Here is a 23,052-nt window from a genome sequence, read left to right as displayed (position 1 = left end):
ACGTTTATGTGTGCGTGTGCTTGTACAGGTCTGTGAACATCTGGTGGTGGATGTTGCTGGCTCAAAGTCTCAAGATTCAAATAATAACCTCTTTCAAGTAAAAAGCAAGCACAACCACCCCTCTTCTATTCACAAGCTGTTGTGCCTAAACTACAACTGCACGTTAGAGCCCAGATTAATCCACTGTGTTTGCACTGTCTTTAAAGAAGACTGGAAGATCTGACCATGTTCTTAGTCATGATGTTTTCTTTTGTTAAGTAGCTATAGTGTTAAGAGATACCTATCTATCTAAAAAAAAATGTATATATAAGTATCTTTATGACTGTATCTATGCATGTACCTTTTGCAGGAAAAGTCTGCATGTTTAAGCACTTGGCTGTGTTGGTGCCTCAGCAAAGGTCCCCCCATCGATTGTGTGCTGTGCTTAATACACACTTTACAATGAGTGTATTCACTGGTCTAAGCCAAATGGACAAGGTAGAAGACAACACAGCAGATCTTACAAATTCATATCACGGAGAAGGACTAGAAACTGTAAAGGCCTCTTACGAGATTGCTCTGCTGTCATCCTTTGCTGAATGATGAAGAGAGCGTGAAAAATGATTGGCACATTTTTCAAACATATTTCACATCTTCATCTTCACAACTGTAGAGCTTTGGACTTAAATCCGCTTAGAGTGAAGGACTGGAGTAGCAATTGAATGTGTGCTTCCAAGGGTAGTTTTTGGACCTTTTCCTTTAGCCATAATGAGGTAATAAGGTTGTAATTAAGTTGGTGAATATAGACCACTAGTAATGTGCAGAGCTCAAATTAACCTCTAAAATATTGCACTGAAAACCGGAGGAGATGAAAAGATATTGTTTATAGAAATCTCTGTGGTAGGCAGTACAGCAGTCTGTTCTTCCTGCAGAAGCTGCTAGTTAAGTGTCAGAACAAGGCAAATGTTGTGAGAGTCTGTTATGTTACAGGATCCATAGTAAAGGACAAAAAAGTTGGTACCAAAATAAAGCAAGAGTAGGGAGGAGGACTCCTTCAGGGGAAACAGTTGTGACTATAGTAGGGAAGGACTGGTGAGGAGTCTAGAGTTTTGCATTACTTAGGTAGCTCTGGCAAAAAGAAACCAGTTTTCAGCATCATCTTGCTCTTCTCCAAAATCTGCTGCTGACACTTGTGTTTTTCTCTGCTGTCACCTTGGTCCTCCTGGGTTTCTGCAGGGATGTGACCACCAGAGAATGGGAAATGGGTAGCCAGGCAGGGGGTGGAGGTGGAGTGGGGGGCTAATACCTTGGCTTCAGTCAATTCAGATGGAATTTCATCTGCTGTGGTAGCATTTACACAATAAGTACATTCTTGCAGGGAAGTAAATAGATTGTAGCTGGTCAAATAATAGCCGTCTGCTGCCTGTGGCACTGTTTGCTGGTCTAAGTTGCCTGATGTGTTCTAAAAGGAACACTTTTGTCTGTTAGTTGGTTACTGTACAGTCTTTGAGTAACTGTATTGGACTAGACCTTATATTTGCCGAAGAGTATGTGTGTCTCTTGCAGAAACTGTTAGTATCACCTTACGTATCTTTTATGTAGTGACATTTCTGGCTTTTGATATTTTTGCTGCAAAGGGAATGGAAGTGTTGGAGTCAAGGGACATTTTATAGTTTCACTAGATTTACTTTCTATGACAGTTTTTGATTTGTTCTGAGTCAGGGCCCATTTCTGAGTTTCTTAGGAAATATTGTTGCAAAAAAAAAAAAAAAAAAAAAAGGCATTTTCTTAGTCTCATTAGCTCCAAACTTTGTGAAGAGTGCTACTTGCACTCCTGTTAGGACAGGCTGAGGGAGCTTTTTATGATATAGTGTAAGTTGTTACAAAACAGTAGTTTACAAACCAATTCAAGGAAAACATCCTTCTCTAGAAAAAAATCCCCCGGTGAACATTTATTAAAATATTTATACTAACAGTCATCTGCATTGAGCAATCACTTATGGCTTAATGTTACTCTTGAATTCAAGAAGCTTCCTTGTTCTTGTGTATACCACTGAAGGTGGCACATCTGTCTGAAATCTTCCATGATTTGTGAGCATTTACATTAGCATCTGGCAAGAAAAAGTTAGTTGTGAGAGTGAAGAGGAATCTGCTTTCAGAAAAGTTAATTTGGTGGCATTTTACCGCATCAAATGGCCCATCTCAAAAGAAAAGTAGCACCTTGAGCTGACTAATTTGATCAGCATAATCTGACCTGTGACTGCAGAGCGTTTGATCTATAATTTAACAAGCAGAACTTTATCAGTGTGGAGGGGGGAAGTGCTGTAGGTTAGTGCTGATCCAGTAGGCAGTGATATGTGCCATGGAGGCATTTGTTTGGATCTAAGGATTCAATCCACCTGGAGATGCTTCTCCAGACTCAGTCCCTTTTGCAAATCCTTTGTGCCCTGGGCCTGCCGCTTCTGCTGCCTTGGAGCAAGGTGGCTCCAGTCAGCTGGATGCTTCCTGATGGGGATGCAGAAGAAGATGGGGCTGCTCTGTGCTCTGGCTACTCCTGGTGGAGATCCAGGAGGGAAGGAGGATCGTTCAGCAAAAGTAATTTCAGAGCAGCAAATAGTTTCAAGGAAGGCATGCTGGCAGCTTGACCAGAAGTTCTTGTTGCTGCCATAATTAAATAAATAAGCGAGCAATTAAATAGAAACTGTGGCAGCCTCAGAAGCGAAACGGTCCCCTGCCTCCCTCCCTCCTCCCCCTCTCTGTTGCTGGCGGCAGAGCAGCACTGCAAGCTGGCTGCGTTTCACATGAGATGTGGCTAAATTTCTCAAGAAAAAAATATCCAGAGGGACAAGACGCAATGCTCTCATTTCTGACATCTTAAGCTTGTCACAGACGCCGAGCCTGTTTCACCCAACGTGATTATCTCTCCCTCTGTCAAGGAGGCAGATGCCTCAGCTAGGAAAATATCGTCCCCAGCCTGTCATCTGGATTCTATAAATGGAAATAGGCCTTTGCAAAGGCAAAATTATATTTAGTTGCAACTACGGGGGGAGGAAAAAAAGAAGAAAAAATAATAAATAAAGTCCAAACCCGTCAGAATTGCAACAGGAACAACAAAGCACTTAGGTTAGCCCTAATCATCTGCAAATGTTGATGCATTCATTAAATGTAGACTGCATAAATAAAAGTTCTTCTTCTGTCACTCCTTTTATCTCTACGTAAAGCATTCACTTGCCAGTCAGGATTCTGTCTACAAGGCATAAATATTCAGCTTTTTCTGGAATAGTTTTTACCCAGTATTTGCTCATTTTCATCTAAACTCTCCATATGCCAGAAGCACCAACAGCAAAACATTGTGAGCTGGAGGTGTGCGTTTAGGTAATTTAGCCTTGGATAGCCTGCAAGGAGCCTTATCTGGCTAGGACTTATTAGCCCTGTGATAAAGAGTGAGCCAAAAATAAAATTAAAATCTTGTTTGGTTTAGGTATGAAGGAAATTTAAATGTTGCCCATGCAGCAGCCAGTGCTGGGAACAGCTCTTACGTGTCATGTTGCTGCTCTGTGGGACAGGCGTGAGTGGCTATGAGAGATTAGTTATTAAGACTCAGGTTTTAATAGCTTTCTGCGTGCAGAGCTGACTAAGCAGACTGAACTGCCAGTGTTTGAAAGGCCATTCAGGAGAAATCAGGGAGGCATTTTACAAAGTGTCTTACTAAAAATAAAGTTGGGTCAGCCAAAAAATGTGGACTTGTCTAATTATTTCAACTTGGGGGGGAAGAAGTGTCCTTTTGAATTTTTGCTTTTGTAGAAAACAGACAAAATTGTTCTTGGGCAACTCCCCCTCCCCGTTTTCTTGTTGGCTGAGTTTCTTCATGTCAAACAAATGCAAAAATAACTAAGCAGTGCTGCAGGAATGTGCACGGAGCAGAACCTGCTGTTGGGGCTACGACAAGGTGATTCCCACAGCAGCATACCTGCGATGGAGAGGTAGGGGCAAAGGGAGTGTGGTGAAAGCAGGGGGACTCTTTAGTCCATCCACGTTGGATTGGAGCAGAAGGGGTGATAGAAACGTCTAAAATGTTCTCCTGACTTTGTGCAACATCCATGTTGAATTGCTGGAAGGGAGAAGGTTGTGCAGACTCTTCATGCTGGTCAGTCTGGGACCACAGGGCACTCAGTTCCCAACTGTTCTGGCCTTTTTTTGTGGTTAGTTAGTTATCAGATAGATTGTCTTAACTTACACATGGGCTTTAAGATCAAGTTAAAGTCCTGTTGCTTCTCATGGGGCTGTGAAAACCCACCCAAAGCTTACAGTGAGGTAGGATTTTGTTACTGTTGCTCATTAGGTACATGTCCTTAGAGGGATGGGGGGTGTTACCAGAAGGAGGTGTGTTTTTCATGGGCATGGAAACCTGCATAAAGGCAGAGAGAACAACACAATGGGCACTCTTAGCCTTTACAAATGTCAGTCCAGCCTGTTTGGATGTACCCAGGGGTCTGCACAGAGCCCTCCGTTATCAGACGGTTATTTGACAGCACAGATGAACTAATTGCAGAAGGCTTGGTGGCATCAAATCAAAGCACAGTTGCATTTGCTCCTCTTCCAGGAGGGAGGAATGTGGAGATGCACTTAGTGATGAACCACACTTGGTATTTTGCCTTCCCTGTTCTAAAATTCTGTGGAGGTCATTGGTGGTCAGGACCTTGTTTTTAATTCTCATCCTGAAGATGTGTCCCGTTGCTTGTGAGGCCCTTCAGGTTGCTCGCTTCCAGCGTGGGTGTCGCTGCCAGCAGTGAGGTTAAATTGTATGTCTCATCACACCAGCCTCTCACCCTCTCTCCCAGCTCATGAGATTATGGTCACAGATCCATGCAGACCCTCTGCCCTTGCCCTGTGCAGAAGAGGGACAAAACCTCTCTTGTGGTCCCTTTCCTCCTACCTGACCTTGCCTTTGGGGAGGAGATGATGTGGTCAGGGCTGTATTGCTTCTCCCCAGGCACTGGTTCTGCCCACACTGGGTTTGCAGCGTCACTGCAAAGGATGAAGAGCTGGGGTGGACTTCAGGACTTGAGGAGCTGCCAGGTATACAGGTGGCTCTAGTTTCCTGGAGCTCCTGGGCAGGCTTATGGGCTGCTGCTTGGACCTCTGAAACACTAAGAAGGTCCTCAGGAAACAGCTTGTGAACCCCCATGAAGAAATTAATGGAGAAGTTGTCTCTGGAAAGTTTTACTGAAGATTTGTCTGAGAATTCTGTTATCTTGCCACATATTCACTAGCAGATATTTGTGCATGCTTTTCTCCTCCCTCTTTTCTCTTTCTCTCTCCTTCCCACTGCTGAGGTTGCCAAGCCTTCAGTGAAATTCAGTTGCCCTTCATTACTTCAGTTCTTTACCCAGAGGCTGTCATTTTTATTTATTTTGGTATTCTAATTTCTATTTTTGGATCAGAAATAAAATAACGTTGACCAAAAAGAGTTAGAGGCAGTAACTTTTTCAGAGAACTAAAGCTTTGAAAATTAATTTTTTTTTATTCAGTTTAATTTCATGGGTGCACAATTTCTGTTACATGTGGGCCAATTGGGTTGCAACAGCTGTAAAAAAGTATTTATTTTAACTCTTGTAATGTGTTATTTACGAATGCATTGTAGTTATAATGATTCACTTACAGGGCTATTGTGACAACAGCACCTTATCTTAAAAATGGGAATTTGCAGTATGAAATAGTTAATTAACAGTAAGAAAGAGAACAAACTGAGCAGATGCAGGCGAATTGACAGCACTAACAGAATAATAGCCAGGCTTTATATGGGTTTGAATAGCATGGAAACTGAGAAATCCTAATGGAAGAAAAAAAAGACTTCTATAGAAACTTAGAAATTAGTCTGATTTCCGCCAATCTCATCTGTCAAAACATAATCATTGGAAAACTCCTTAGACTTTGCAGGCTTGAATCAGAGAGAATTGCAGTAGTAAAATAAATGGGATCCATCACACTGTGCAAGGACCAGTGGATAACTTAATCCTGCATGGGACTTACTTGGGAGAATCAGAATAGATTTGCCAGATGCAAGATAATGTCAAGTAAATATTTAAAGCTGTAATTGTGCCACAGCATGTTAGAGGATAATAAAAGGCACTGAAAGGGAGTTGAATGCGTTCAATTTAAACAGATCATTTAAATGAAGGAAAGCAGTGATGCAATTTTATATCTAGATGCAGTGTTCACCTAACAAGAAACGTGGCAAGGGCAAGCAAACTCCTGTGGTTGCTGAGTAGTGGTAGAGACTCTCTGGTGGGCTATCAGTACTTTACCAGCATCAGTTTACTGTGACTTTGCACTTGTGTTCTGACAGTCCCTTTCCTGCATGGACTCTGTGGTGCTAAGGAGTTCTGGTTAATGCTTGGGTAAAAGTTGTATTGTCAGAGTGCAGCCAGGGTGTAGTTGGACACCACGGAGTAGTCCTGGGCCCAGGAGAGAGCTGGCTCAGGAGAGCAATTCAGCACCAGAGAGCACTTGGTTAAACACCTTGTTTATGCAACTTGTGCCTGTTAACATTTTTACCCTCAAAAAGCTTCTGTGGAACTTTTATTACTTCACTTTTGTCTTCTGGCTACTTCCTTTGTTCTAGGTGGTTGAGGGCATCTACTGAAAGGAATGAATATTGGGGCTTTGGCCTCTTTCTGACTAAAACTTCAGCCAGATTGCCATTATTTTCACTTTTCTGAGAATAAATAAGTGAGAGGCAGTGAACATAAAATGTGTCAGCTCTCCACACAGTTTCTGTTTTGTTCACCCACAGCTATTTCAAGTGCCCTTCCAGGCAACTGCCCACAGCGGGACACTTTGTCTAGACATGATGTGAAGCTAAAGCTGTTAGTCAGACTCTATTAATATATGATATGCAAAGCATTCCTGGAGAGAAACTTTAGCACAGATCTGTCAGATATGGCCAAGGGAAGCTCTCTTTTGTTGTCTTACCTGGTGGGAGAGAATGACTTCTGATGAGTAAGGGCAAGGTCTGAGCCCCAGCATCTCAAGCAGCCTGACCCAGCCTGGCTGCGGGAGCTCGCTGGTGGTTGAGTCAGCCCTAGTGTCAGCTCCTCAGCTGTGAGACACAACAATTACAGCAATAATTCAAGTCAGAAAATTGACAGAACCATTTAATGTATGTGAGAGTGACAATGAGTCATCTCTGATCATTGTGTTTAGCAGCCTGGAGATCCACAGGCATCCAGGACAGCCTCAATCTCACATCTGCATGACAGCTCAGGACAAGGAGAAGCAGCTCAAAGTCACTGTCTTCTTCCAGAGAGGGATTCACGTGGGTTTGATCCCAAGAGACTGAGGCAGTGTGAGAGGTAGGACCTGTTGCAGATAGGGGCTTGCAGGGTTAGGATAGGATGTCTGTTATCTGCAGCCTTGATCCCCTTCTCCTTAGTGTGGTGGCAAGCTGGTGCATGCAACAGTGAGCACATTAGCTTGTGTCAATTGTGTATCTGGTGTGAAATGAATAGTTAAAGATGGGCTAAAATGCTCATAAAGTTTTGCAAAAAATCTCTTTAGGACTAGTTCTGGAGCAGAGTACATTGGTAACATGGAAGTTACAGATTAGTAGATATAAAGGTAAAAGGAAAGGTAGATTTGTTTGCAACCTGCAATGACCTCATTTCTTAAATGAATTCTGTGAAAACCCATTACAAATTTATTTTGTCTTCTTCAGCAGTCACTTAAGATGCAAGTGGAGTTACGGAGGCTAATATTTAAAATATTCTAAGTGCTTATGTGGCATACAGGGCAAGGAGCAATAGAAGGACTCCACTCCTACCACTGGTGATTAGGAACTGTGAAAATATCGCTGAGCACACGGTTTGCAAAATTGAACTGTCCGAAGTAGCGCAGTGCTCAGTAATGAGCGTCTGCAGGACCTACATACTCGAGCACTTGTTTTGACAGTTGTATGAACCAAATGTTCAGCTACTACAAATTGCTCTGAAGCTTTTCTTGATTTTTTTTCGGTTTAACTGGAGCTGGTACAAATCCACAAGTTCCAGACATTTACAGCAACAAAAAGTCCTTTCCATGTTTTAAAGTTTTTGAACCAACTTCCAGAATAAATTTTATTTATTCTTGGGGTTTTTTAATTTTAAAAAAAAATTTAAGTTAAAAAAAACCCCCAAGTTTTAATTTATTCTGAGCTATGTAAAGGCCCAGTAGCCATAAATACAATAATGATGTAAAATAGTGACTTGTCTCTAATATGGATGGTTTCAAAACCATACAAAAAGTGATTGCGATATCCCCAGAGGTAGCTCCCCAACTTCAATATGCAGTACGCAATGCTCTTACTTAGTTTGAAAAGAGTGGCTTTTTCTTCTACTGAAATAAACTTATGATGTCCTAAACATAAGAAGTTAATTTATAGCTCAGTATCAAAGCAGTATCTTTCTTCTAAGACAGACATTTGTCTTTGCTAACTTTGATACACAGTTATAAGCTAGAAGACTGCAGTATTCACTTCATGCACTGGAATGTGAAATGTGACTTTTTTTTTTTTTTTTTTCTTGGAGCTCTGCTGTGCTTGCTGCCTTGGGTTATTTTTTATGTCATTTACAGTGCTGAACACCAATGTGAGCATATTACCCAATGTAGTGTAAACAAATATATAAGGGCAATAAACTCCACAGTTATTTCTGCTTTAACAGAACAGGCTTATTTGATCATTTTGCCTTTTGATTTCTGGAAAAGTGAATTCCATCTTGAGCATTTATGAGTGCACGTTTATGTGCATTGTAGAAGTTCGTGCTGCAGAGCTGTCTCCCACAGCTGGTGGTGGATGGTAGCTGTGCAAGCTCAGGGAGCGACAGCCACCCGGGCATGGAGATCACCTGTAGCAACATCTGAATTTCATGCTAAGTTGTGTGGAAATGTGTGCTGGTTTGGAAAAGATTTTAAATTGTTTCTTTTCTATGACCTTGTCACTGTGCCCTTCCCATTGGTGACAACATGTCACTCAGTCATGAACAACTGCAAGATACGTTGGCCCTGGCCGGACTGTTTTGAGCAGACCAGCGCTCTGCTAAGCAGAGTTGCTTATCTGAGTTATTTACAGTTTGGCTTAAGTGCAGTACCTCTTGGATTTTTAACTCTTTTTTGCTAGTATACAAACACATAGTATTGAAATGAAAAAACTTTAAAAGTTGGTGAAGGGCCTGGAGAATAAATCCTATGAGGAGCGATTGAAGGAGCTGGGACTGTTCAATTTGAGGAGGAGAAGGCTGAGGGGAGACCTTATTATTGTCTGCAACTACCTGAAAGGACGTTGTACAGAGGTTGATACTGGTCTCTTCTCACAGGTAATTAGTGACAGAACAAGAGGGGATGGCTTTAAGCTGCAACAGGGGAGGTTTAGACTGGACTTGAGGAAAAAACTTTTCCCAGAAAGAGTGGTGAGACAGTGGAATAGGCTGCCCAGGGAGGGGATGGAGTCACCATCCCTGGATGTGTTTAAGGGTCATTTGGGTGAGATGTTGGGGAATGTGGGGTAGGGGAGAACTTTGTAGAGTCGGGCTGAGGGTTGGACTCGATGATCTCAAGGGTCTTTTCCAACCTGAATAATTCTGTGAAATTCATTTTGTATCAGGCTTTATTCTGGAGTGCTGGCACTTTTGTGTTCCAGGTTGTGTGCACAGCCATCTCAATGCACCTGGGGGCACAAGGACGTCATTGCAATTGTACTCTTAAGCTCCAGCAGTGGCAGCTTTCTTGGTTTATCTTCCCTCACTGCTTACACACCTGCTCAGCAAACTGAGCGGCTGTGTGGCATCAGTGCTCCTGTCTGAGTGAAGGCAGCCTGTAACAGTGGGAGGAACAAGAAAATCTCACAATGTTGTGCTTACACAGCCTGCCTTGATAGTACCACCAGGCTGTGCGCACGGGGGGTATGTTGGCTTCTCCATTTTGGGGACCCAAGAAGGTCCCATTCATCCACCACCCACCCTTAGGGCTGGCATAAGAAGAGGACTGCCAAGACATCTCCCTGCAGAGTCCACTTGGAGAGGGAGGAGCTGGTAGTTTCATGCTTGCTGAGCTGAATTTAGTTCCAATTTCTGCTGTGAACTTCTGTCTGTTCAAGCTGGAATAAATGGGCAGTGAAAGTCCTCCTCGTGTGCTCCCTGATCTCTCAGGTCAGTGTTATTAGCCAAGTCACTGCACATTCTCTGTTCGCAGCAAGGTAGTGAAATCCTTCCTGCTGTCTGACCCAGCGCTGATCATCTCCCTTGCCTTGTCTTTCATATGGTCTGGCAACTGTCTCAATGAATTGACAGATACCACTTTAAACATTAAATAGTAAGATAACATTTAAAGCCATGATTTACAAAAATTACTCTAATTCTAGTGCTGTTACACTGCTTGTACATCGCGGATGTGCTGCCTACTGTGTGGAAGTACCACGGTACCGTGCGGCGGGCGGAGGAAGCAAGCAGCCGATTCAATGTGAATGATAGAGCAAGCTTCAACTTTATTGAAAGAAATCACACCTTATATAAGCACTCTACAATAATCATGCATACTACTCACAAATCTATTGGATACATGTAAAAGGCTACATTATAATATCCCAGCCCCTTGTGGCATTTCAGGTATGTCACAACATCTGCCCTCTTCTGGCCTGCCTCCTTTCCCAAGGTTGTTTACCATCACACTCAAGGCCATTGTGTACCTCAGTTTCTCTCTTTGTTAACATAGCAGTCCTTTGTTAGCATAACTGTACCCTGGGTTTTTCCCTTTGTTTACCTCAGATGGCTGCAATCAGCTTCTGCAGAGCCCCATGGCCTTGCTCTCCAACAGTACCGTACAAAAGAAAGTTATTGGGTAGTTAGAGAATGATCTCAATACACAGAACATGTAGCTGGACTCTACAAGCATGATCATTAAGGCGGACAGTAACAGGAAAACAGGTAGTTTAATCTTCTGCTAATTTGGCTCGGTGCTGATTAAATTGATTAACAGTGAAAAGCGAAGCCCCTCTGTGTATATGCAGCAAGTGTGTTGTAGCTATACAGTGTAACAGCAATAGCATAATTGCACATGGATTTACGTAATGTCTGAAGGGATTTAGATAAGTGTAGAGAGGGGGGAAAAAATATTTTCAAGTACAATTGCTAAACCTTTGTCAAGTGAAGGCTTCTGAAATGTGGTCCTTTTATTTCGGGAAGAGGGGGGTGAAATGCGATATTGTGAGCACTGGTGCACATCGTTCTCAATCGATACGCTGTTCAACTGGATATAATGATTTAACACTTCACGGGCCAGACAGGGGACAGGGGAGGGGCAAGGCTGGCTAATTGTCAAGTCATTTGAGGTGCATTTTTCAGTCGCAGGGTTGGCAATGCGGGTGTTCAAGAGTTGCTGGCTGGGGGAAGCTGTTCCAGCAGTGGCTTCTGCAGTGGGTAATACACTGGTAAACAGAAATGATAGTGTAGGCAGAGGTTTTTCTTGGTCCTGTAAATAACTCCACTGAGACTAAATAGTATTTTTCAGGGTGGTGGAACTTGCTGGAAAAAATTTTGGGGTTGCAGAAATCACTTGTGGATGGAGACGAATGTAACTAAAGCTTTAGTCCAATAAAAGACTATGAGAAAATGTTGCAGCCTTTCATTTGACTGTTTTAAAAATGAAATGTTTTGTGTACATGTGTGTTTGTATGTACAGAGACCCATTTTGTAGCAGCCTAATCTTTAACCCATTGAAAGTAGGTTCCTTAAAATGAAGAAGAATGTTAATTTCAGGTTAATTTTTTTTTTTTTTTTCTTTTCTGAAAGGATTTTTCAGCTGTTCCGCCAGGGGCTATGTACACAGCTCTGGTGAGAGCCACTCACCCCTTTGGGCAGCGTTGCCAAAGCAGAGCACTGTATGGGGGTCTGCTGCTTCCCAGGGCCGTGGGAACACGCTGGGCACCTCTCCATGACACACGGAGGTTTCTTGCTCCTGCTGATTAGTTTTCTGTGCTTTGCTTTGAAAGATTTCCTCAGAGGCCATATCTTAGAACAGCTCTTTCTGTAATGAGTCTGAATTTTAAAACACTCCATTTCTTGCCTTCTTTCTTTTGTTAATCCCCAGTAAATGAGGCAAATAATTGAGAGGTGTCACCTGTCCTTTCATGAAGGGTGCTTCTGTTCTTGTCCCCTTCTTCCAAGCAAAATGCCCAAGAGCTGCAGCAGTGGAGAGTCTGTGAAACAGTCTTAGACTACTGTACTGTTCCTCATCTCCCATTCCAAAGAGATATGGCTGATCCTTCTTTCAGATTTCCGGAAAGGATGCAGTATTTTATTTGATGATTTTGTTGCCTTTTGCAGGCTACTGTTCCTTGTTTTGCTCTTCCAAGATGATTCCGATTTCTATTAGTTCTTTCTTCATGTTCTTTTTATTTTTCCCCCAACACTAGGGAAGTTTGTGTCTCCTTCCATAGCCCTGCTGTTGTCAATAAGTCCTCTATAAATAGGGGGAAAAAAAAAGCTACAGGCATTGCCACTTCTGACTTCTTGTGTCATTTGAAACTATTCTATCTCCAAATAGGGCTAGATTAATATTTAAATTCTCATTAAAGTTACGTTGTACAAGAGCATTCTAACATTTCATAAGTAATGAAATACAGCTCTCTAAAGCTCTCTCAAATCTAAGCTTCCCACTCATCTCTAGACCTTTCTAGCAGTTCTCTTGCCACCTCCTCCTCTGCTTGCCTGATTTTCAGCACACTGTAATGATATTCTATTGGAAACAGCGACATTCTTTGCGTTTTCTCCCAAACTTTCTCAATGGAGGGAAACATAAATTTGCTGTAGTACACTGTGGGACTCTGAGATATTCTCTGCATTGGGTTGGTCAGAGTGGGTTTTGTGGTAGATAGGGGTGAGTGAGGAGTGTGATGAGCAAATTCTCATTTCCATCCAGGGTTGCCTTCCGTCTCCTCCTGTCACCCACAAGGCTCCCTTCCTCACTTCTTTGGAGCAGAAAGATCCACAAGCTGCATGCTGGTGCGTTACATGGCAGCCAGAACTTGATCCAAAGATGCAACATCTTTTGGTGGCTGTACAATTTGGATGGGTTATCTTCTGAAGCTGGCCAAGCAGGACCTGCCTCCCTTGAGCCAGCCCTTACTTCTCCATGAAGTGTCCCCGATAACACTCTGGTGTGCTTATAGCTCTGCCGTACGCTGTCTGTGTGCCTGTTGCTCTTGATACACACACTCCAGAAAAATGAATAGTACACTGTAAATTACTATCTTGTCTGCTGTGGTGCATGGAGCAACCCACCTGTTTGGAAAGCAGCCAGCTTGCGTTTATTTTAGCAGATGGGAAGAGCAGAAAGCCACTCAGAGTAGGCAGGGAAGCAATATTTATTCATTCAATGGCAAGCACAGCAAAGTGGTGAACTGAGCTGCAGAGTTAAATAAGAGTGGGCAGACGTCTTACATAGCAAAACCGCAGATCCTGGTGTCTGGGAAGGGAAAGGCAGTGGGTCTGCACAATGGAGAGTAAATTGTGGATGTTACGTAGCCCTTGATGAGCAGGAGCGTGGTGGATCTTCTCTTTATCACAGCTCAGCTGCAGAAAGCTGACAGCACTGCCTAGCAGCATCTGGAGAGGAAACTGCTGTTCTCCCAAACCATGATCTTGCATGTGGGCGCAGTAAGATCGTGGTTATAGGCAGCTGCATCTCTGAGTAGTGGCCAGATTAATCAAAGGCTGTTTCAGTGGTAGATGGGGGCCCAGAATAGCTAGGAAATAAGGCTATGTGCAGAAATGTTAGTGCCCTTTCCTCAGGGGAAAGAGGAGATGCATTCTTAGCAGAATTTATCAACAATTTTTTGATGTTGAATGTCATTGTCTTTATTATGCACAAGGATCTAAATGCAGCCTTATCTTGGCTAGTCTTTTTAGAGGATAACAGCCTATTACTGCTAGCAGTTAATCCAATTACTCTTTTAGGTCAAGGAGGAGTGTTTTCTGCAAATATTTTTTTAAGATCTGAAAAAATTATCTTGTGTGGTTGACCCAAAGAGAGCATATTTCAAAATTATTCAGCAGATCAGAAAGTTTAGAAATTCCTTGTGCATATTGAAAAAAAAAAACGTGGTCAAAAGGGCTGCAGGCTTTCAAATTTAATTCCAAGACAATTGTTGCTTATTTTAAAAATGAAGATATTTCACAATGGAAAGTAGTTTCAAATCAGAAAGTAAAAACACTATCTAAAATCATCAGTGAAATTCTTTGATTTGGGGGGTGAAGGCAGGTTTGTGCAAACCTTAAGAATTCATTCAGAATTAAATGTTTTGCCTAAAGCGGGTTTTAACTGCATCATTTTGTCTCACTTTGCTCCTGGTTCTCCAATAAGAATTTTATTGAGTGTATTGGAAAGGACTGTGCAATAACTACCACTGATCCATCCAAAGCAGGGAGGAGCACTGTCTTGGAGAGGAGAAATCCACCTGTGGATGAACTGGAACAGATTTAAGTGGAGTTTGTTGCTACTTTATTGAGGGAGAAGGTGCCACACATGAGTGAGATTGGATGTTTTGCTTTGCACATGCTTGACCAAGCCCTGGGAGTAGGACTGTGGCACTCCAGCTCCTCCCGCAGCTTTTTGCAGAGAGCACTTCTGCTCATTGCTTCATTTTCATCTAGGAATTAGATGCCCCAAGTAGGTTCAGGATTTGGCGGAAATCTTTGAGGGTGCTTATGCTGCAGCCTCTGCTGTGACTGCAGCAGTTTGGGGTTCTTTGGATGAGAGTCAAGGTAGCTTGGTTGGCTGCAGCTGTTGCTGGGGTAACAAAACCCAATACAATAAACAAAACCAATATTTGATTATCCTTCCCCAGGGGCTGGGTAGATGCTGAGGTCTGGGCTGCTGCTGCCTGTGTAAGGGTTTGGGAATCTCTGCCTTACATGGCAATCACAACAGGAACTGGATTGTTGGCTTTACCATAAGGATTATTACTTGGACATCAGTGGTGAAACATTTATGCCATGAATAAGAGTTTATCCTCCCTCTCCCACCAGACACAGAAAAGAGCTGTTACACCATATACTGTTGAATCCCAAAAGCCTCAACTCCTAATAACCAACTGCAATCTAATTTAGATCAGCAGTTTCAAAAATCATTAGTCCAAACGGTAAAAGCCCTCTATTGGATAAGGAATTTGCTTCTCCAAGACTGCAAGTATCTGAGCTCTTAGAGACAACTATTGCCTATCTCAGAATTTATGCTCTATTAATGCACGCCATAAAACTGTCCTTTTAATATCGGTTCAAAAATAAGCACAGAGGAATAGTTGCCATAGAGGAGATTTATAGCATTGGTTTGAGAACAAAAGACTAGGCGCCGCTTCCCAGTAAGAGGAGTGAACGCATTGTGCCGCCGTGTCGCTGGCAGGCTGTCATCCATCACAGACCCCGTCCAGCAGCCGCCTCCAGATGTAGCAAGAGTTCATTTTGAGCAGAGTTTTCATTTTGAAATATCATCCAAAGAAACTCGAGGTAAAAAGTTGGGTCTTCCACAAGGTATTTTTGCTGGTTTGTTTTTTAACTTTGAATGAGCTGGTGTATTTCTGGTGTGGTGTCTGGTTTTCAGTGATGTACTCGAGAGAAAGTAGCGGAGCGAGAAGTGGGTCTCCAGAAATAGCTTGTTGTGAATAAAAATTAGAGAATTTGACTGCTTGTGTTTCCTGTGATCTTCACTGTGAAAGCTGCAAGTCAGAGTCAACCAGACTTCAAAGTTGTGAGCACATAGATGCAAACTGAAAGATTTCTGTGTGACATCGAAGTGCCAGGGCTCTTTGGTAAGAACACTTCATTGAGATTTTGGCAAAGCTGGATAGGGAAATGGTATGGAAAGACTGTGTTGCCATTAAGAGGTTTTGAGTGTATCACAAACCCAGAATATATTTTTCTTTTATTTAATTAGCTTGGAAGTATTTTTGTGCCGTGAGATAGTTATGTTGTCCAGGTGGCTAACAAAAATCACACCTTCAGCTGGAATACATCAGGGAGAAAACAAAGCAACGATGAAAAGAAGCAAAGGGAATTGTTATTGCATGTGTACCCAAGAGCTTTTCATCAATTGCTTTAACTGGGAAAATGTTATTTCAGAAAAATACCCCACTTTCCTAACCATTCCCTGTCCTGCAGGCAATCACTTGAAGCAAGTTATTTTGGAGAGGTGTTTTAGATTTGTTTCTGTAAGGAGCTGAAAGCAACTTGATGTCCTAATGTTTTTCCTAAAAGGAAAAAAAAAACGTTTCCTACATAACTTTAAACAGCCTCAAGGGCCTGGGTAACTTCACTTGTGACCTTTATTTCCTTTTTGTGGGCGGAAGAGGCAGAGGATGAAGGAGGTGCTCAGTGAGCATCGCCATCGTGTTTCACAGCACAGCCTCACAGGCTACAGTGGTGAGGCATGTGCTGCTGCTTGTATTTTTCAAAAAAGAATTGTACTGGGGGAATGATTTTTTGCAGTTTGCTCCCTTGTGCCAAAGAGAGAGGGGATATTCTTTATTTTGTAGATGTGAGGTATGAGAGGTGCTCTTAATGTTCTTCATGGCTTGAAGATCTATTGAAGAGCTATGACTTTAGTCCTTCCGAAATGCTGGAAAAACTTTATTGTAAGTGTAAGTATATTCGGGTTCACAGCATGGAAAACTAACCAGACTAAGGAAAGTAAGGGAACTGAAAGAGGAGGAAATAAATTCATGTTTAAGGTAATGACCTGAAAGGTCATTCAAGGAGGGAATGGATCTACAGAAGTATAAAATTTTTGTGTTAAATTGTGTCATACATACAAGAACATCTAAGCAATCTAACAGGAACTTGAGGATTTCATTCGCCTGGATATTGATACATATTTAAACTATGATTGCTACAGCTTTTAGAGCTGAAGCCTCTCTATGTAAAACCAGGAGGGAAGAAAAGATGCTTTATTGAACTCTGAATTATATCAAAAATTATTCAGTTGGAACCCGAGCCAAGGCCTATGGACAGGGTTGATGTTATGGTTTCTGGCAATTCTATATGGGACTGAAATGCAGTTGGACATAAAAGAAAGACACAAACCAGCAGAGTGTTTAGCTGGTGTGTTTATAGAAAATAAACATGTTTGAATTTATCTTGAAAAACATCCTGGTGCCGGCAGTCATCCTAAAGATCACTTTCTCTCAGTAAGGCTTATAGGAAAAAGGATTTTTTTTTCCTACTGGTTTGTTGACAGTAAGTTTTTATTATTGTAATTATTATTATTTTTTAAAAACTAAGGAATATGCTACAGGGTGATATTTAGCAAGTTCAATGTTTTGATGTAGGAAACATAATAGTTACTGCAGCTATTTTATGCTAACCGCTAAGCAAATTCCTCTCACAGTTGCTGTGGTTTTGGTCTCCATCCAATTATGAGGGGAGGGTGGGGGAAGAAAAAATACTTTTTTTTTTTTTTAAAGCTATGAAGTATTTATTTATCATCTTCCAACTGAGAATATACTAGTTCATTACTAGTATCTTAATGACCTGTGTCCATGACATAAGAAGTCTCGTCCCTGTTTTACTCATGGGAAGATGGAAATGTAGACCACTGAGGTGTTTTACCCGTGGGGATGGGAAGTACATTAGGGTGAGCAGCTGATGAGTATTGGAGGCTGGCAGGATGACTACACATCTGCCTTCAGAAAGGTGCCTGAGGAACTGTAGATGTGCCTCAATGAAAGTTTCTTCTAACTGCTCTTGAGAACAACATGCATGTGATGGAGTGAAGCTGGGCATCTGCCAGGCTTCTCACGAGTCTTCTGCTGCCCTTGTTGAGCTTGGTGCCAGCTTGTGATTGGTACCCAAATGAACTGATTTAAAGCTACCTTGTGTATTTATGCATTACACAGAGGAGTGTAAGCGTATCTGGGGTCCTGCAATTAGCGGAGTCTGTAAAGGAGGCAACAGTTGAGTAAAAAGAGTGTTCTCAGTTCCTCATAGCACAGTATGTAAATACTGCTTTGGATTTTTGTTCATTCCCTAAAATGTACTGTTTCTCTCCTACTCTGGTGTATGTGTGATTCTTTCATAAGCTTGGTTTTTATCGCATTAGCAAAATCACAGCAGATTCATGGTGATATTTCTTTCTTTTCCAATGTACTTGTTCACAGTTGTTTAATAATTATATTTTCATGGTTATGCACTGACTTACTTATTTTATTTTTTGGTCATCAAAAATGGAATCACGTTTTTAAAGCTTTTTGCATTAGATTCTGTGTTGTTGAAACTTCCATGTGGATTGGTTCTTGGGTCCTGTAATTGAGGTCCTGTAGCTGTGATTTCAGTGACTCCATGAGGGTGTCTGGCTGTCATCATAGCAGGGAAAAGGAGGCATTGGGGTCAGGGGGTGTTCTGAGTTTTGTAATAAATTCTCAGCCTGACTCGAGGCCATTCATCATGTTAAGAAAAGGTTTTAGCTGTTCCCTTCAGAACACTGACATCAATTAAGTTATCCATACATCATTCCAACATTAAGGCTTTATTAGAGCTGTGGTTCCTAGGCTTTGCTCCAGGTGTCCGTGCCATGATAGTCCTCAAAACCAAGACTCATTTACACCTGTGTCACGGATTCTAGTAACCTGATGTGCTTTTGTTGATTTCAACATGTTCTTCACTTATTGAAGGTGTGGTTCTCTTTGTGGCCTATTAACATTTAAATATATCTGTGCATAGGTGATGATAAGAAGGTGTAGATGAGGGGTAAAGGACAGATATATCTTCTCCACCTGTCTTAGTGAGCTTGCCTCAGATGGGGGTGGACCTGCCTAATGATGTCAAAAAACTGTTCACCAGATACTTGATGAATAGCATCAGTCCATGGGGATGCTGGTTTGCAGATGCTGCAGAAGCTAAAAGAAGCTGAGAAATCGTAGCCCAGTGCCAAACAGCAACAATGCCTAGAAGAATAGGTGCTTATGCCATACCTCTGGGTAATCACCAGTAGCTCCTTCTCCCGTGAAGACCCTGTTTAGCAGCTGCTAGCCTGATTTCTGCTTTTTCTCACTAAAGTGACAGTCCAGCACCACAGAGCATTGAACCTGGCAGGTAATTCTCTGAGCTCCCGCAGTCAAACAGGAGTTCTCAGAAAGGACTCTGCCTCTCAGAGGCTCAACCCAGGGACATGCTTTTTGCCCAGAGCTGAGTTTGTGATGCCGGGGCATGCTCTGCTGTGTATCAGCCAGCTTGCTGGCAGAAGGTAGCTGCGCATTTCACTCCTCTGCTGGCTCTTCATGTTTCACAGCGCACGTTATCCTTTATCCCTCTAAATGTCCGAGGGATGAGCCGTAGGGCTCCCACACTGTTGATGTCAGTGGCACTGCACACAGCTTGCTGGTGCCTTTACACAGGCACCTGCAACAGCACCTTCTCCATAGTGTCCTTTTGGAGGAGTAACCCATCAGGGATTGTTGGTCTTCGGCTTATCTTGGTGTTGATTCATAGTAATTCCTCCCAGCAATCGTCCTTCAGTCTCAGGGCTGTCAGTATGTTTCATGAACATATATGTACTCTTCAAACAAGCCAAAGTAGAACTAGTATTGCTAAGGGAGCAATTATATGGCAACCCAGGCCTTGTACTCCACTGACCCGCTGCTCTTTTTTGAACCACTTGTGCTTTCCTATTAGCTCACGCATCCCTTTTAATGACCCTTTATATAGATTATTAGTGTGTGCTACTGATGCTGCTTGTAGTCTAATGAAGCAACAACGGCCAAGGTGCAAAGTGTCTCCTGCGGATTAATGAGGTCTTGAAAGAAAGTGGCTGCCCACTGTGAAAAGAAAGACTATCAAGTTGAATCACTTATTTATCACCTAGTACCATTCTTGAAAGGAGATAAAAAGATCAAGTGCATGAAAATGCAAGAGGATAATATTTGTTTGAGGGGATTCATGTTTAAATCTGACAGATTTTTAAATGTTTATACATTGGCAGATATTTAAGAAAGAGTTAAATTGGTTGAATTAATGGCCAACACTTCTAGAACCATACAAACTTACATAGTGCTAGTACATCTGTAGTTTTAGACTAACCTATCAATAATTACTGTCATGATTTTTGGAATTTTACTTTCCTAATCCTTGGAAATTTTTTTTCTTTTTTGGTCATAGGGTTGGAGAATCTCAGCTTGGTTTTGGCTGTGGTTTTATATCTCTGCATCACTATAAATAACTAGTAGTCGTTAGAGACTGTCTTTTGAAAAAGCCTTTAATTTTTGTTCTTGAGAGATGATCTGTGCCTTAAAGCTGTAAGCTGAGGAATCTCACTATCTCTGTTATTAAGGCTTCATTTTTTAGATAGTGGAAAAGTGTTTCAATTCTTTCTGGTAATGTAATACTTTGAGGTAGCTGAAGCTTTCTGTATGCTGTATGTTTTATCATTTTACTGTTTAATAGTCTGACCCCACTCAGAAAACATTTCAGACTGCATATCATTTATATTATTAATGGCAGTATTGATTTATAAGATCAACTTTAAAAAATGACTTGCTGTTTTACAAGAAAACCATCAAAAGGATTAATGTGCTTCTCTTTGTACATCTACTCTTCTATCCATTGAAAATGATGATCAAGTCAAATGTTGTTGGATTATCATCCTTGCTCTAAGGAACTGTGTATGATTATATATCCTGGTAAAGGCATGTTCTTTTTACTTTGGGGAATAGATGCAGTGATGTTGCATTACCTGCAGATGTGGAATGATTACTCCCTGATGTTAACGCAGAGATTGCCTATGGCTAGCCAATAAAAGCATGCTTTGTTTTTTCTTAATCTGCATGCAGAATAGATATAGGTGTTATAAGAGAATAAGGAAAAAAACATAGGAGAGAACCTTGTTGCTTTTTGGAGGGTTTTATTCTACTATTTATTAAAGCTGCATGAAACAATATAAAGTGTTGATGTTTGAGAAGCGTTGTTTATAAAAATAAATGTTTTCCCCACCCTTCTACCACCATGACTAAGATAATTTACACTTTAAATTTTATTTTCCTTCCTATAAACATTTCTTCCCCTCCTTTCTTTCCCCTACCCTGACATTATATAGTTGATTTAATTCTCTAGATTGCTTTCCTCAAGCTCTAACTTGAGTTCATTTTGTTATGTGGTGACCACAGTTATGGATGACGCTCCCCCTGGCACACAGGAGTACATTATGTTACGGCAAGATTCGATCCAATCTGCGGAATTAAAGAAAAAAGAGTCCCCTTTTCGTGCTAAGTGTCACGAAATCTTCTGCTGCCCACTGAAGCAAGTTCACCTCAAAGAGAACACAGAGCCGGAAGGTTTGTGGCACTATGGATCCATGTTCTGTTTGTTTCTATTATTTTTATTTTTCCATGTATGTCCCTAGAGTGTGCTGTGTGTTTTCCAGCCTGTGTCAGTGTAGTGCAACTGATGCAGGAAGCGTGATGCACTCCATGTCCCCCTTTGCTTGCCTGTTAGTGTCTTATTCAGCTATCACAGGACACTGTAATATAAGCTATGTACGGTATCATTCTAGACAAGAAGTAAAGTGACGCTGCTTTTCCTTAAATAAAGTTTGTTTGTTTCAGCTCTCATCATTACACACTGCCCCTTTTTTGGCTGCCAAAAGTTGCTTGCTAATTAAACGGCATCAATTCCTAGCCGGTTCCTTCCAATAACATTTCTGAAGCTGCACTCCGCTGAAAATATGGCACTTAGACTCAGATTCGGCTTGTCCCCAACACCTTTCACTCCATAAGGCTTCTGCATAGCGCTAGAGAATGCTCATGACAGCTGTACTTCAGTGAAGCAGGATGAAGTTTGTATGTAATGCACGCCTGGTTGCATTTTGGAAAATGAAATGCATGCAGAGCAGAAAAAAAAATAAGTAGAATGTTTTCCTTTTCAGATAAAGCAAAGGTATGGTTTCTTCTAATGCTATGTTTACTAATATGAAATTACTAAAGAGGTATCTGTATCTTTAACTTGTTCATCTAGTGTACATAAGATTAAGCTATTTTAAATTATATTTTAAAATATTTTCTCTTATTGTTCTCTATGTGTTTTGCATTACTGCCTCATATTCCACATGGTAAGCCTTCTACTTTTTGCATAAGCTCCAGTATCTGCCAAGACAAATAATGCTACTGCTGGTAGATGTATTTTAAGATGAAATATTCAGAGCTGGATTCTGCCACAATTGAGTCTGCAGGAATGGCAAAGTGAGCAGGTTGGAGTCCTTCCTCACAAATCATTTGTATTATTCTCTCTGTAATGATGGGCATCAGTTGCTGAGCTGTTGCTAATAGCCAAAAATATTTCAGTCAATTGCTTTCTCCTGTTACATACCCCATATTTTGCATGAATGTTCTTTGCACCACTTCTGGGAGATTTGTGTCTTTTAAATCAAACATATTTTATTAAAATAGCATTTCTTTCTAATCTCACTAGAAATATTAAATCTGACATGAACAGTGGCATAAAGTGTGGGAGACCTTTTTTGTTTTGGTGATGATAAAACCGAATATTAAAATTGGGTTTTGAAAACACAAAGGCTAATTCTTCTCTCAGTTCTGGGGCTGACTTTATAGCAGTTGTGACTTCATAATTCTAAACTCAATAAACATGAAGGAAAGGTGTATCCCATAGCACTCCCTGGATTAGCTAATGTAATGAATTTCAACTGTCAGGGTTTGTGTTGTTCATGAGTAAATGATGAGCCCAAAACCGTTTACGTCAAGCTCCTCTAGGAAGACTATGTCAGCTGAGCTACTAGAGGTGCTCAGCCTCCTCATCAAGTGATATTTGTTGAAATGAAAGATTTCATATGAGCCATAAAAAGAAGGGCCCCAAACTTGGCATCACTGACTCACATGCTGTATTTCAGTTTTAACTTGTGCTCATGTGTAAATGCAGCAGAAGCTGATGGTCATTTCAGTGGAACTTACACTGGGAGTTGGATTTGTGCTGGGGACTAGCTCTTAGCTAGGTCTGCTTGTTTTCAGTGAATAAATCAACAATATACAGAGTAATGGAGTGTTCAAGA

General features: G+C 41.5%; 1 protein-coding gene across 6 annotated transcripts in view; it reads left to right on the top strand.

Annotated features, from left to right (window-relative positions):
* FGF13 (fibroblast growth factor 13) overlaps positions 1–23,052 on the top strand; it is a 266,035-nt gene that overhangs the window by 124,884 nt on the left and 118,099 nt on the right. For 5 of the 6 annotated variants that reach the window (XM_074915182.1, XM_074915179.1, XM_074915184.1 and 2 more), the window contains exon 2: positions 21,158–21,325. The exons of the other annotated variant lie outside the window; for it this stretch is intronic. In XM_074915182.1, the coding sequence (XP_074771283.1) occupies positions 21,160–21,325 (166 nt within the window). In that variant the 5' untranslated portion in view covers positions 21,158–21,159. The remainder of the gene's footprint in view (positions 1–21,157; positions 21,326–23,052) is intronic. 6 annotated transcript variants of the gene reach the window in all.

Source organism: Athene noctua, chromosome 11, assembly GCF_965140245.1.
Source record: "Athene noctua chromosome 11, bAthNoc1.hap1.1, whole genome shotgun sequence".
Lineage (NCBI taxonomy): Eukaryota > Metazoa > Chordata > Aves > Strigiformes > Strigidae > Athene > Athene noctua.
The sequence above is the reverse complement of the archived record's forward strand: the minus strand, read 5'-3'. Positions and strand labels throughout refer to the sequence as shown.